General features: G+C 40.9%; 2 protein-coding genes across 2 annotated transcripts in view; one reads left to right on the forward strand and one right to left on the reverse strand.

Moving 5' to 3' along the window:
* LOC106722594 (frizzled-8-like) overlaps nucleotides 1-822 on the forward strand; it is a 16472-nt gene extending 15650 nt beyond the window's left edge. The window contains exon 3 of the mRNA XM_014523306.1: nucleotides 755-822. Within this exon, the coding sequence (XP_014378792.1) occupies nucleotides 755-822 (68 nt within the window). The remainder of the gene's footprint in view (nucleotides 1-754) is intronic.
* A 5863-nt stretch (nucleotides 823-6685) lies between these two features.
* On the reverse strand, nucleotides 6686-11252 carry GJD4 (gap junction protein delta 4). The gene is made up of 2 exons (XM_025212606.1): nucleotides 11189-11252; nucleotides 6686-7887 (listed from the first exon to the last, which is right to left on the reverse strand). Exons 1-2 carry the CDS (start codon nucleotides 11250-11252, stop codon nucleotides 6686-6688), a joined length of 1266 nt encoding a protein of 421 aa, XP_025068391.1.
* Between the last annotated feature and the right edge of the window lie 453 nt (nucleotides 11253-11705).

The following is an 11705-nucleotide window of genomic DNA, read 5'->3' on the forward strand; positions in this document are numbered from 1 at the left end:
AATGCAGTGGGGGCCAACCTTTTTGGCAGGTGTGCCAGAAATTAGTTCCACACCCTCCCGAATTGCCACTCCAATCCTCTTCCCCTGCTTACTCTGCTGCTCTGCTTTCTCCATACTTCCCTGTGCTCCCTGCCCAATCTGCTGCTCTACTTTCTGCTTCCTGCCATATTTGTTATGGTGCTGCTTGTCCTATTTCTGATCTGTCACGCACCACACACAGAGGTTGCCCGTGCCATTTGTGGCATCCATGCTGTGGGTTAGCCACTGCTGCCCTAACACATTCATTAGCCATCATTTATTTAGGAATTACCTCTGACTACTGAAAGATGGTGGGGATGGAGCAGGTCAGAGGGCTGAGACACAGAGCTACACCCACTTTTAGCACAACTATATTCTTTGGTGCTCTTAAGAAAGAAGGAGTATAACTACTTCTAATACTGGGCCATTTAGGAGCCACTGCAGGAATACTTTCAGCTTGGTCAGACCCTCCTGCACTTCTCCCTTGCTGTTGCTGTCTATCATCATTGTTGTCCTCACCAGTTCTTTAACAATGCCAGCATGCTCTGCAGTGCACAATATACAAAATATAGCTCCTGTTCTGGGAGGGACAACATTGCAAAGACAATTGGGGGAAACATGGAGGGGATTTGTTTCCTGCCCCTCCACTTCATTTCTTAAACATATCATGTAGGAATGGGCTTTTTTAAGAGAGCTATGCTCCACTACTATCTTCGTTCAACAATGTTTTCAACAGTGAAAGCCTTCGAGTATGGCTTCGATACCTGGGTTAAAGTCTCAATTACTGAGCTACAGGAAACTTGATCTCTCTCTCTCCTGACATGGAGAGCACCAAAAGAAAAGACATTGAAATCCACAAGACGGCCTTAATTCAGTGGAGGTATGTCAGAAGAAATTCAGTAGATTTCAGTCAAGACTCCACTACTGTATATACAGAGCTCTTAAAATCAGCCCCCCACCCCTTTGTTGGAAATTGCTCGATGGAAAACCTCTCCATGCCTTGCCTCTCAGTATTTGTTTTACATGTAACAATTCAGTATGATGGATTACTCAAAGTATTGTACATGTCGGCGAACTTAACTTTATCCAGATATACAAGGTTTTTTCCTTGCACGGGGCAATATACATCATAGTAATCAAATCACTTCCTGGGGAATAAGTTTACATTTTGATTCATGTCAGGAACAATCTAAATAACATTCTCCAAGTGCGCATTAACCAAACATGGCTAATGGGGAGGAACAATAGTAAAATCATGCAGATATATAGTAGAGCAGCCTTGGTGATTTCATTGCATTTAGTACTTTTACTTCCAATTCCCTATTTGTAGACGAAGAAGGACTTTGGGGACTGAAGGGAGGGGGAAGAGGTGAGAGGGGGTAGCAGTACTACAGGAGGCATTGTGATAGGAGTCATGCAGTGTGGAGGTGGTTATATGATTTAACTTCTGATATAAAGATACAATGAATACATTATGATCAGACTCCGGTAATGCTAAACTTATTTGCCATAACCTGCATGCAAGACAGAAGAAGTGTTTATGTTAGGACTTCGAACAAGGTATCTTGTTTCCATAATGTTCTCAACAATTCAATTACATGGGAGAACAGCATTGTAAAATTACTTCTCTGACTAGCAGGGTATCAAACAGCACAAAAGAGAGAAGTTAAAGAGTAGCCTCATCTCTCATGCTTTTAGGATATGCTAGGTTTGAGGGTATAGTTATCCTGAAACAATACATGCAGCAAAATATCTATTCTTCAGTATAATTATGGTGTTAAAATAACATACAATTAATATCCTCTTTCACAGATCCTTAACAGAAGGATAACAACATAATGATGTGTCACAAAAGGAGGGTATCTTAAAGCATGCAATAATTCACTAAAGATATTCATACATTTGTTAGCTTCACTTTGAATACATTTGTTAGCTGTACTTCCTTCTCTGAAGCTGGAGAGTCAAGGACAACCACTGCTGTTGTGTAATTATACATTCACTAGCCAACAGTGTACAATCTACGTCACTAGAGAATAGAAATGAAAGCTTTCTATTAAACGGGGGTAGGATGGTTGTAATAACTGGGAAACAGTGATTAAAGCTTCTTAATACTTGGAATTTCTCTTCCATTCTGATCTCTCAAAAGATGTATTCCAAATTGACACAAAACAGTGCATTTCAAACTTTCCCATGACAAAGGCATCTCAAAACTTTTTTTGCTGGAAAAATTGAAACATTTAGGTTTAATTTTTTATGAAGTAGTGAAGTCCTAGATTTCCCTTCATAAAGCAGTATCTGTGGTGAAGATACCCAAGAGCTGAGGAGACTAAAACCATGGGCTTGCCAGCCCCAGGGTAATAAGACAACAGGGGCTGTCCCAGAGCTCTAGACCTTGGGAGTCCTGGGACTCCCAACAGCCCATCCAGGGAGCTGAGAGGAACTTATGTTTTAGTGAGAGGCAAGTATTTCTTAGGATGATATCTTTTATTGAACAAACTATGTAGTTTGGATAAAGTTAGACAGTGAAAATTTTCCATTAAATCAATTCTCTGTTTCTCACTAATCCATGAGACTGGATGATGAGCTCCTATTACACTCCACACAGTAACATTAGCATTTCATCCTGTTGCTGGTGTGGGAAGATCTTTTGTGACCTGGGTCACTTGCATGTAGTTTTGACAGCATGATCTAAATGCAAATCCAAACTCTCCTGAAGTCTGAAGGGCACCATGGTCAATGTTCTGGTTTCAGCCTCTCTTTTGGGGAGCTGTTCCTTAAGAAACAAAGTTAAGAAAGAATCTGAAAGCAAGTGAGAAAGCTTAACATGTAGTTATTGGGAGGCATATTGAGGACACATGAGAAGTCACAAAATCAAGAATAGCTTTTGTAGCCAAGCTTCTACATTGCATGCTACAACAGGATTTGAGAATTTAATTTTCTAACTATCTTTACTCTTCCTTTCCAACCTTCCTACAAACAGTTGCATAATGGAACAGGAATCACTTGGAATCTTATTTTATATTAATAGATTTCATAGACATTAGGGGCTGGAAGGGACCTCATGAGATCATCGGGTCCAGCCCCACCACCATAGGTGGGAAGTCAGCTGGGATCAAGTGACCCGAGCAACAAATATATCCACCTGTTTTTTGAAGGAGTCCAGAGTAGGTGCTTGCACCACCTCTGGGGGAGTTTGTTCCAGACCCTGGACACTCACACCATAACAAACTTTTTTCTTATATCCAGTGTAAATCGGCCTTCTTGGAGTTTATGGCTGTTAGACCTTGCTATCCCTTGGGGAGCTCTGTTGAATAGATGTTCTCCCAGGTCCTGATGCATCCCTATTATAAAGTTGTAGGCTGCCACTAAGTTCCCCCGAGCCCTCTCTTCTCCAGACTGAAGAGCCCCAAGTCCCTCAGCCTCTCCTCGTACAGCCTTCCCTCCAGGCCTTGGATCATACGAGTGGCTCTCCTCTGGACTCTCAAGCTTCTCCCCATCCTTCCTGAAATGGGGGTGCCCAATACTGGATGCAGTACCCCAGGTGCTGTCTCACCAGGGCTGAGTAAAGCAGGAGGATGACTTCCCTGGTTTTGCTTGAGATGCATCAGTGAATGCATGCCAGAGTTTGGTTAGCTTTGCTTGCCACTGCATCATATTGGTGGCTCATATTCATCTTATGGTCAATCAAGACCCCCAAGTCTTTTTGGTCGCGGTGCTAGTGAGCATAGCACTGCTGAGCCTGCTGGGGGTTCTTCCTACCAAGGTGCAGCACCTTGCACTTCTCTGCATTGAAGGCCATCCAGTCTTGGTTGGCCCACCTTGAGAGTGTGTCTAAGTTGGCCTGTATTCCCAGCCTGTCCTGCAGTGTGACAGCCCTCCCCCATAATTTGGTATCATTTGTGAACTTGGCCAGTTACTTCCAAATCCAGATCATTGATGAAAGTGTTAAAGAGTACTGGCCCAAGTACTGAGTCCTGATGGACTCCACTGGGAACCCTGTGCCATGTTGATTTGCTCCCTTCAACTAGTATTCAAGGATCAAATGGACACAAGTTGTTCTGTTAATTTTCCCTCCCTAAAAATATAGGTGCATCCTTTTTGTTTCTTCTTTTTAAAAGGCTTCTGTTTGCTGAAAACGTTTCTATTTGCTACATATCTTGCTTCTCATTGCTTTTATTCATTGATCACCAATTCTAATCTGCTTCAGATATGAAGTCACTATTTAGCTGTGAGCAGTAAAAACCCCTAAATTCACCGTGGTCTTGCAGAGTGTTAATTATTTTTGTTTTTTCCAGAAAAGTATGCCTCCCTGATTCCCTACATCATTAGAAAAAAAATGATTAGACTTGGAGGCAGCCTTAAGAACAGAGACATATCCCTTAGAACAATGATTCTCAACCAGGGTGCCATGGCATCCTGGGATGCTTTGAGATCCTTTCAAGGGTGCATTCAATGTCATTACTCTTAGGTGTGCAAACATGATTCACAAGATAAACGCAATTTTCAAATAGGAATCCATACCTATTGTGGTCTTTCTGAGTCATTTGCAACAGAAAAATTGCTCTATTCATTTTCTGTAGTCAAAAAATAAGTAAAAATTAAGAGCATGCCTCAAGTCTATCAAGGAGTCTCTTGAGTTTAAAAAGTTTGAGAACCACTGCATTAGAGCATATTGGTGTTTTCAGAGCTTATGTTCATCGTTCAGTTAAGAGTACAAATCTTGAGATGTCCAGTATGCTCAATGAGCAGTGAACTCCAATTATATTATATTTGTTGCACTGGCTTCATGCTACAGGGATCCAAAGACAATAAAGACTATCCATCATTCAGACCTATGATTAAGTGACAGTATTATTAGCATAAAACATTATTACATAACTAAAACCACAAACAGAGGAAGGAAGAGGTTTACAGATTTTATTATCCCTTTCAGGGATATCATTAATTTATGCTGGAGATTCTCTAGCTATATATTTTTAAAAGACTAGAGATGCAAATAAACACACTGAGTCCAGTCACAGCATACATTATTAATCCACTTATCTATTTAGGTACCAGCTTGAGGGATGTACAAGACAAACTCAACCCACATTTGTTCCTTGTATTCCTTCTCACTGCTGATAAGATCATTTGAATGATAAAAGGTGCAAGTGCTGCACAGTTTTGTGATATTGTGGGCTAATCCACGCATACCCCATCAATAGGCCTTGGAGACTAGAGAGCTAAATAGTTAATGCTTTTCTGTCTACAATCAGTTTAATAATTAATATAATTCCTATCCAGGAAATGATAAAATATGTCACCATCACACATGAAAAATGGAACAAGCTCAACTAACATAAAAGAAAATATTATTTAGATTATAGCAATTAAGGTAGTCTTTAGCATATTCTCAGGGGAACTCAAAACACTTTACAGAGAAAGTCAAAATTTGCCTTCAGACACACAGGGTAAGTTTTGCCCAGTTATTAAGACTAAATACCCCTGGGAGGTGTTAGGATCCTTCTTTACATTGTGCAGAGGTGGAAACTAAGTGTTTATGTACCAGATTGTCTCTAGCACATGAGCACAAATGGGAAGAGGACAGGCAAGGAGCTACTTTCCCCTTCAGCTAAGTTACAAAAGCCCTGCAGAGCTGCCACTACTGTTTACATGTGGCTTGTTGTGCTGTAAGTGTGCTGGATCTAACCTCCAACCACCTTTGCACCAGCCTGGAGGAAATGAAACCTGCTTCTTCTACAACCAGCCTTTCTCTCTGCAGTCCTCTGAAGCGGTGTGGTACCATATCCTCTACAACTCGCTTTGAGCTTGGGCTCCTTCACCTCTGTCCATGATAAGCTGTAGCCATATATCAGTAACCTGCTCTAAATAACTTTCTAAGGCCATGTGCCTAGAATGAAACCCAGGCCTCTGGCTTCCTAGTCTTCTGCTTTAAGTGCTGGGCCACACTAGAATGAATGTAGAAAAGATCAAACCATTACAACAAAAAGATCAGCTCTAATTTGATCTACTTCAATGAGTGATTATTTTTGAATGATGAATTTAACTAAACAGAGAAAAAAAGGCCTTTTGTATGGATATCATATCTCTTCTAAGTTTACATATGGGCACTCTGTTACAAAGCATGAGGTTTAAATATGCAGTACATACTCCTAAAGATGAGGTGTTCAATGTAATATCCTTTTTAGAAAGGTCTTGAAGATTTCATGTGGGAGATTCATTAACCTTTGGATAATAGGCAATGGAAAGTGGTGTTTAAAATTCAAACCTATGCTATTTCTAAGGTGAATAGTTTGCCTTTATACTAGGTACATGCAAGAAAAAGTACATTATATTTATATGAAAAGAATGTTAGCCACATCAGTAGCTATCCATGGTCTTGTTAAAAAGATCACTTAAATTCAGGAGAGCATAAAATCATTATCTTTTCCAAACAGCAAGTTATCTTAATGAAATCTGCAACAAAGTGTTATCAGAGATTTCCATGCACTCCTATTACAATCACAGCAAATTTTGCTTCCTGCTTTTTGTTCAGCCAAAGGAGCATAGTAAAATATTTTTTTACATGCAAAAATGGGATTTAACCTTTACTGTATTCATCTGAAATGCAATAGCAATAGTGCCATGAAGCACATGTTAATCCAGGACACTGATCAGCTACTGGACTTTAAACCCATTCAGATTTTTTTGACCTTAAGTAACCAGAACTGCTACAATTTGATTGCGTGTCTGATGCTTTTAGCTCAGCTGATGAATATTGCCCTAAAAGCTTGCTCTGAACTACGGAGGAATAAACGCCGAGCGGTGACTTGGCCTGGGGGCTCAAAGCAAGGACAGGCTCTTTGGTGAAGCCCTGGTGATACCCAGGTCCTGACTGCCTGTATGGAATCCCTTGTTGATTGCTGCCACATAAGTGTGTTTCATTGCCCACGTGATTAGCAGCAAGGCCATCTGCTGTGTAGGGCTTGTTGCTGTTACTGTTAAGGTTTGAGCTGACAGTTTGCTGAGAGAGAACTTGAGGATGAAGAGCAGATTCTTCTTCCTCTTCAGAGAGGAGTGAACAAGAACCTTCACTGACGGGATTATCATTCATGGCTGGAGGTGGACAGCCTCTGTCTTCCTGAAATGGTGAAGAGCCTCCATGCTTGTCAGTTGGAGGCAGGTCTGAATTGAACTCATTCTCTTCATGGAGACTTGTAATCAGCTGCTTATTTGGCTGTTTTCTTACTGCCATTCGCTGGATGGCAAAAGCTAGGTCAATAAGACTAAGGAGAAAGGAGAGGCCACTGACTCCCCAAATGAAAATCATCATGATAGTTTTCTCAGTGGGCCGGGAGATGTAGCAATCAACCATGCTCGTACAAGGAGAATGGTAGCAGGAAAAGCGCTTGGGAACAAAAAATCCAAAGAGATAGTAGTGCCCAGCTCCAAAGGCAGCCTCAGCCAATGTCCTTAGGAAAAGGTGAACAATGTAAGCCCCAGAAAAATCAGGGATGCTCAAGTAGTCAGCCTTACAGGCTGGTCTAGTGATGGCAGCCCTTCTGCTGGGTTCCTTCAAAGCTTTGTGGCTAGTGAAGTCTTTAATCCTTTTATGTCTACATGGCAAACAGTGTGCTCTTACTATGTGCATGGCTACCTTATGCAGAACATAGACACTGAACACAGCATAAGGTAACAGTACAGACACTGTCTGAATGAGCCAAAATCTAAAATGAGAGACAGGAGAAAAAATGTCATAGCACACATTGGAGCATCCAGGCTGCAAGGTGTTGCAGATGAACCGTTCCTGCTCATCTTGGTAGAGTGGATATCCTGCTAACACTATCACCGCCATCCTCAACAAGATCACTAACATCAGCCAGATCTTTCCTAGAAGAGAGCAAATGGGAGGAGAATCAGAACACAGAAAGTGAATTTTAGAAAGTAAGAGACACGTCGGGTGCTCAAATGTATATGAAGAAATAGCAGCTGGAATCAAGTCTTCTTTTTCCCAAGCTCCTTACCCTCTCCCCTTAATTCTCATCTGAACAAGGGTTGGGAGGTGTCTTAAAATGTATTAGACAACCATTCAAGACTCTAGTGTGGAAAAAGCTCTGTTCATTTCAACAAGCGCTAAACTAAAGCCTCAGGTCCCCATACCTCAGTGGATGGCCACTTTGCAGCAAGGGTCTGCTCTAATGATCAGCTTCAAGCATAGGTCACTTCTAATGTGGGTCATACAACCAGAGCCAGTGCCCAAGCCAGTGCCACTGCTGTCACTTCTCCCCACTACCCAGCCACCCCACAGGTGAAGCTCCTACCACAGGAAAGCCATGGAAATGCCACAGAAGCCTGTGCAGTCTGCTTTGTGGGGCAGAAAAAATGGTTCTGTGGGACACATGCAGCCTGCAGGTTGCTAAACCCCTTTCCTACTTCGTATGTTCTGGTGCACGTTTACATCTCAGTACAGAGAAATCCCAGTTGGGTAAATTTACCTCAATTTCCTCCATGTTTCTCCTTCCTTTATCAAGTAGTACATCATACATCCCTACTGGTATGTTTGTCTTATTTTAACCTGAGTTGACTCACAAGAAGGAAAACTAAATGTAACTACTGTACACACCATTGTCCTTGATAAACATTCATCTTTCATTTTTATTAAGTTTTAATGTATAAGTTAAGGTTCAATGGGATAGCAACAGAGGTATCTATCCTATCTACACTATAACTTACAACTGAAGTAGTTACTATGTGCTAATTAATATGTTTTCAATCTTTATTAAAACTGTACACATTTTCCCCTCAGTCCTTTCTCACTATTGTTTTATTGGTTGTCTATTTCCACTGATGTCATTACACCCTCATTTTTGCTTTCTCTGGTGCTCTAAAAGTCTTCTGTGTCTGTGCCTGCAAAGTACCTTTCTGTCTTAAAATCAGCTGTAGTAAAGCCTTAAAAACACATCTACATGTGCATTAACACGCTTTAGGTTTAAGGTGCATAAACTAATACCTCCATTGTGAGGTACTAGGAAAGTGCAAATTAGCTTGGCTTAGTGCATATTAACTAAAGAGCAGAGCTTTTAAATGATGCTTAGTGCGCATTAGCCTATTTTAAAGTTGCTAGGTTTTTGGTTGTAGCCATGTTGGTCTAAGGACATAAGGCAGGCAAGGTTCTTTGAGTAGATGTGAGATCTTTTATTAGACCAACTGAGTAGCTGGAAAAAAGTTCTCAGCAAGCTTTCAGGCACAGGCACCCTTCTTCAGGCGTAGGGAATCTCTGCTGCTCCAAGTCACCAAGTAATGAGAGAAGCTAAAAGTGTTGCGGGATGTCAGTGAACATGTAAATAGGTAGAATTAGAAAGACAAAAGGTAAAGCAGAGAGGGGAGTGGAGGAGAGAGCAGGAGGAAAAAAGGCTAAAGGGAGACATTACAGTGCTAGAATACAAGGTAGAACAGACAAGGTAGCCTCTTGTCTACCTTGTATTCTAGCCTTTAGCCTGTTTTCCTCTGCTCTCTCCCCATTCCCTTCTCTGCTTTACCTTTTATCCTTCTAATTTCTACCTAAAAGTTAAATATCTACCTCCAATGAAATAAATGGCAAATTCACCAATATCAGTAGTCCTAAATGTCCATTCTAACTGGTTGTGTAATGAATTTGGCAATATAAAGTGTTATCATGGACTGACTCTCTCCAGGCATGTGCACGTACACCCTCCTGCCCCTCCCAAATTTTTTACACTTTTACACTACATTCCTTGGACTCAAAATCCTAATTTAGGGATTCTGTAAAATGTAGCGAATATACAGAAACACACAATCTCTCTCTTACTTGCCAAAAAACTATGTTTGAATCTTTAAACATCCAAATGTTTGTGCAACATCAATGTGGTGTCAATATTTTACTGGCATGCATTTGGGATGACTTACATAGTTCACTTGAGGCTAGTAGGATAGACTATAAGATAAAATAACAGCACTGTACTCAGAAACGATGAAAATGGCAAAAGCATAGCAACTCCTTGATAATTCAGGGAGACTCCTAAATCTGAGATCACACTGAAAACCTCCCGTAACCCACTAAATGTGTTACCTACACACAAACTAGCTGATGGGGGTTTCACACGGTCTTCTCCTGACAGAATTCTACTGGCTACCGTGCCCCTCCTTTTACGGTGAGATGCGAGTGGGGGAATACTTGCTACAGGAAGCCAAAATTAGCCCTTAATAAGTAATACTTCACACGTCTGTAGCAGTCTTAGTACAAGGATCCCAAAGTGTTTAAGAAATGTTTAATTAAGCCCTGCAACACCCTGAGCTGTGTTCTGCCGTCAATTTTTAATTAGAAGGTATTCAATGGGGAGGTCTACTTAAAGATCAGTGGCTCCCTGGGAGGTAACTTAGTATCACCCATACGCACTCCATTGTGCTTTGCTTTCCGTAAAGGCTCAACCCTGCCTACAGTAATTACAGTGAGTCCTTTCATTTGAGATTCATTGGGATTACTTACTGTTGGGAGCAGTACACTCTGGAGTATTTACAGGACTGGGTTGTAAGGGCCTGATCCTACAAAGCTTTTGGATCGGGCCATGTCGCTTGCTTCAAACAACACCATGAATCAATGACAAAATCTTACACAAACAAAACAGTACATCAAAACCCCCAAACACTGAAGCCATTGTCTGAGAAAAACTAAAATGCATTTTAAAAATCTGTTTGAACTCTGTAAACATCAAAATGAAGTATGAAAGTTATGATTACCTAATCACAACAGTTTTTGGAAGTTTTCTTTCCCCTTATATTATTTACCTTGTGGTTTAAGTTACTAAGGACATAATTCCTTTTCTTTTTACGTCATATGATGAAAAAGCATAGTTGTTACACCTGCCTTCACTTTGGGGGTTTCATTACAGCACAGCAGGTCTGACAGGAAACTCGGTGGGTAAAAATAGGAACACACGAATGTATCATTTCATTCACAAAGTTCAGAAAAAATATTCATAGGAGGTATCTATTAAAAATTACAAATATATTAACTACCAGTGTATTCCGTAGCAAAGCAAATTGCCTCTCCTCTGTGACGAGTCCAGTCAGATGGGTGGCTAGAAAGGAAAGCTGGTTACCAGGAAAGAAAGTTCAATGATTCTTGCATATAACTCTGGAAAAAAAAAATACATCTTTTAAAGATACTTACCAACAATGGTCACATTGTAGTTGAGAGTGATAATCAAAAACCCCAGTGAATCCCAGCGCTCCATTTTTTAAGTGGTTCACTACACTTCCAGCTTCTGAAGTTTCAGAAGGAAATCTGCCATTTCTAAGCAAATTAAACCTAGAGAGGAAGAAAATAATAAAAAGGGGGCAATGGGAAACCCATTTACTAGAAGCATTATTGATGAAGGGTTATTTTCATGAAGGAACGAAAGGGGGTGCTGACTCTTGCAGGTCTTTCTTAGCAAATACAGTTGGCTTAACAAAAAAGTGCTAGCTTCACAGATCGTTTTGCTGTACTTACCTCTATGGGCCCCCTGTCCGGACAACTGCCAGTAGACAAAGGACAACAAGTAATCTCTGCCATTGTGCACTATTCTTACATCCCAGGGCATACCAGCCTCCTGGCATTGCTGGGATGTTTCAGTGGCAAAAGACAGAGAGAGAGAGAGAGATCAGTACAGGAAATAATAGAAGCCTCTCCGTTTTCCCCAAGGGGA

The sequence above is a fragment of the Alligator sinensis genome, unplaced genomic scaffold (genome assembly GCF_000455745.1).
Source record: "Alligator sinensis unplaced genomic scaffold, ASM45574v1 scaffold1077_1, whole genome shotgun sequence".
In the NCBI taxonomy this organism is placed as follows: Eukaryota; Metazoa; Chordata; order Crocodylia; family Alligatoridae; genus Alligator; species Alligator sinensis.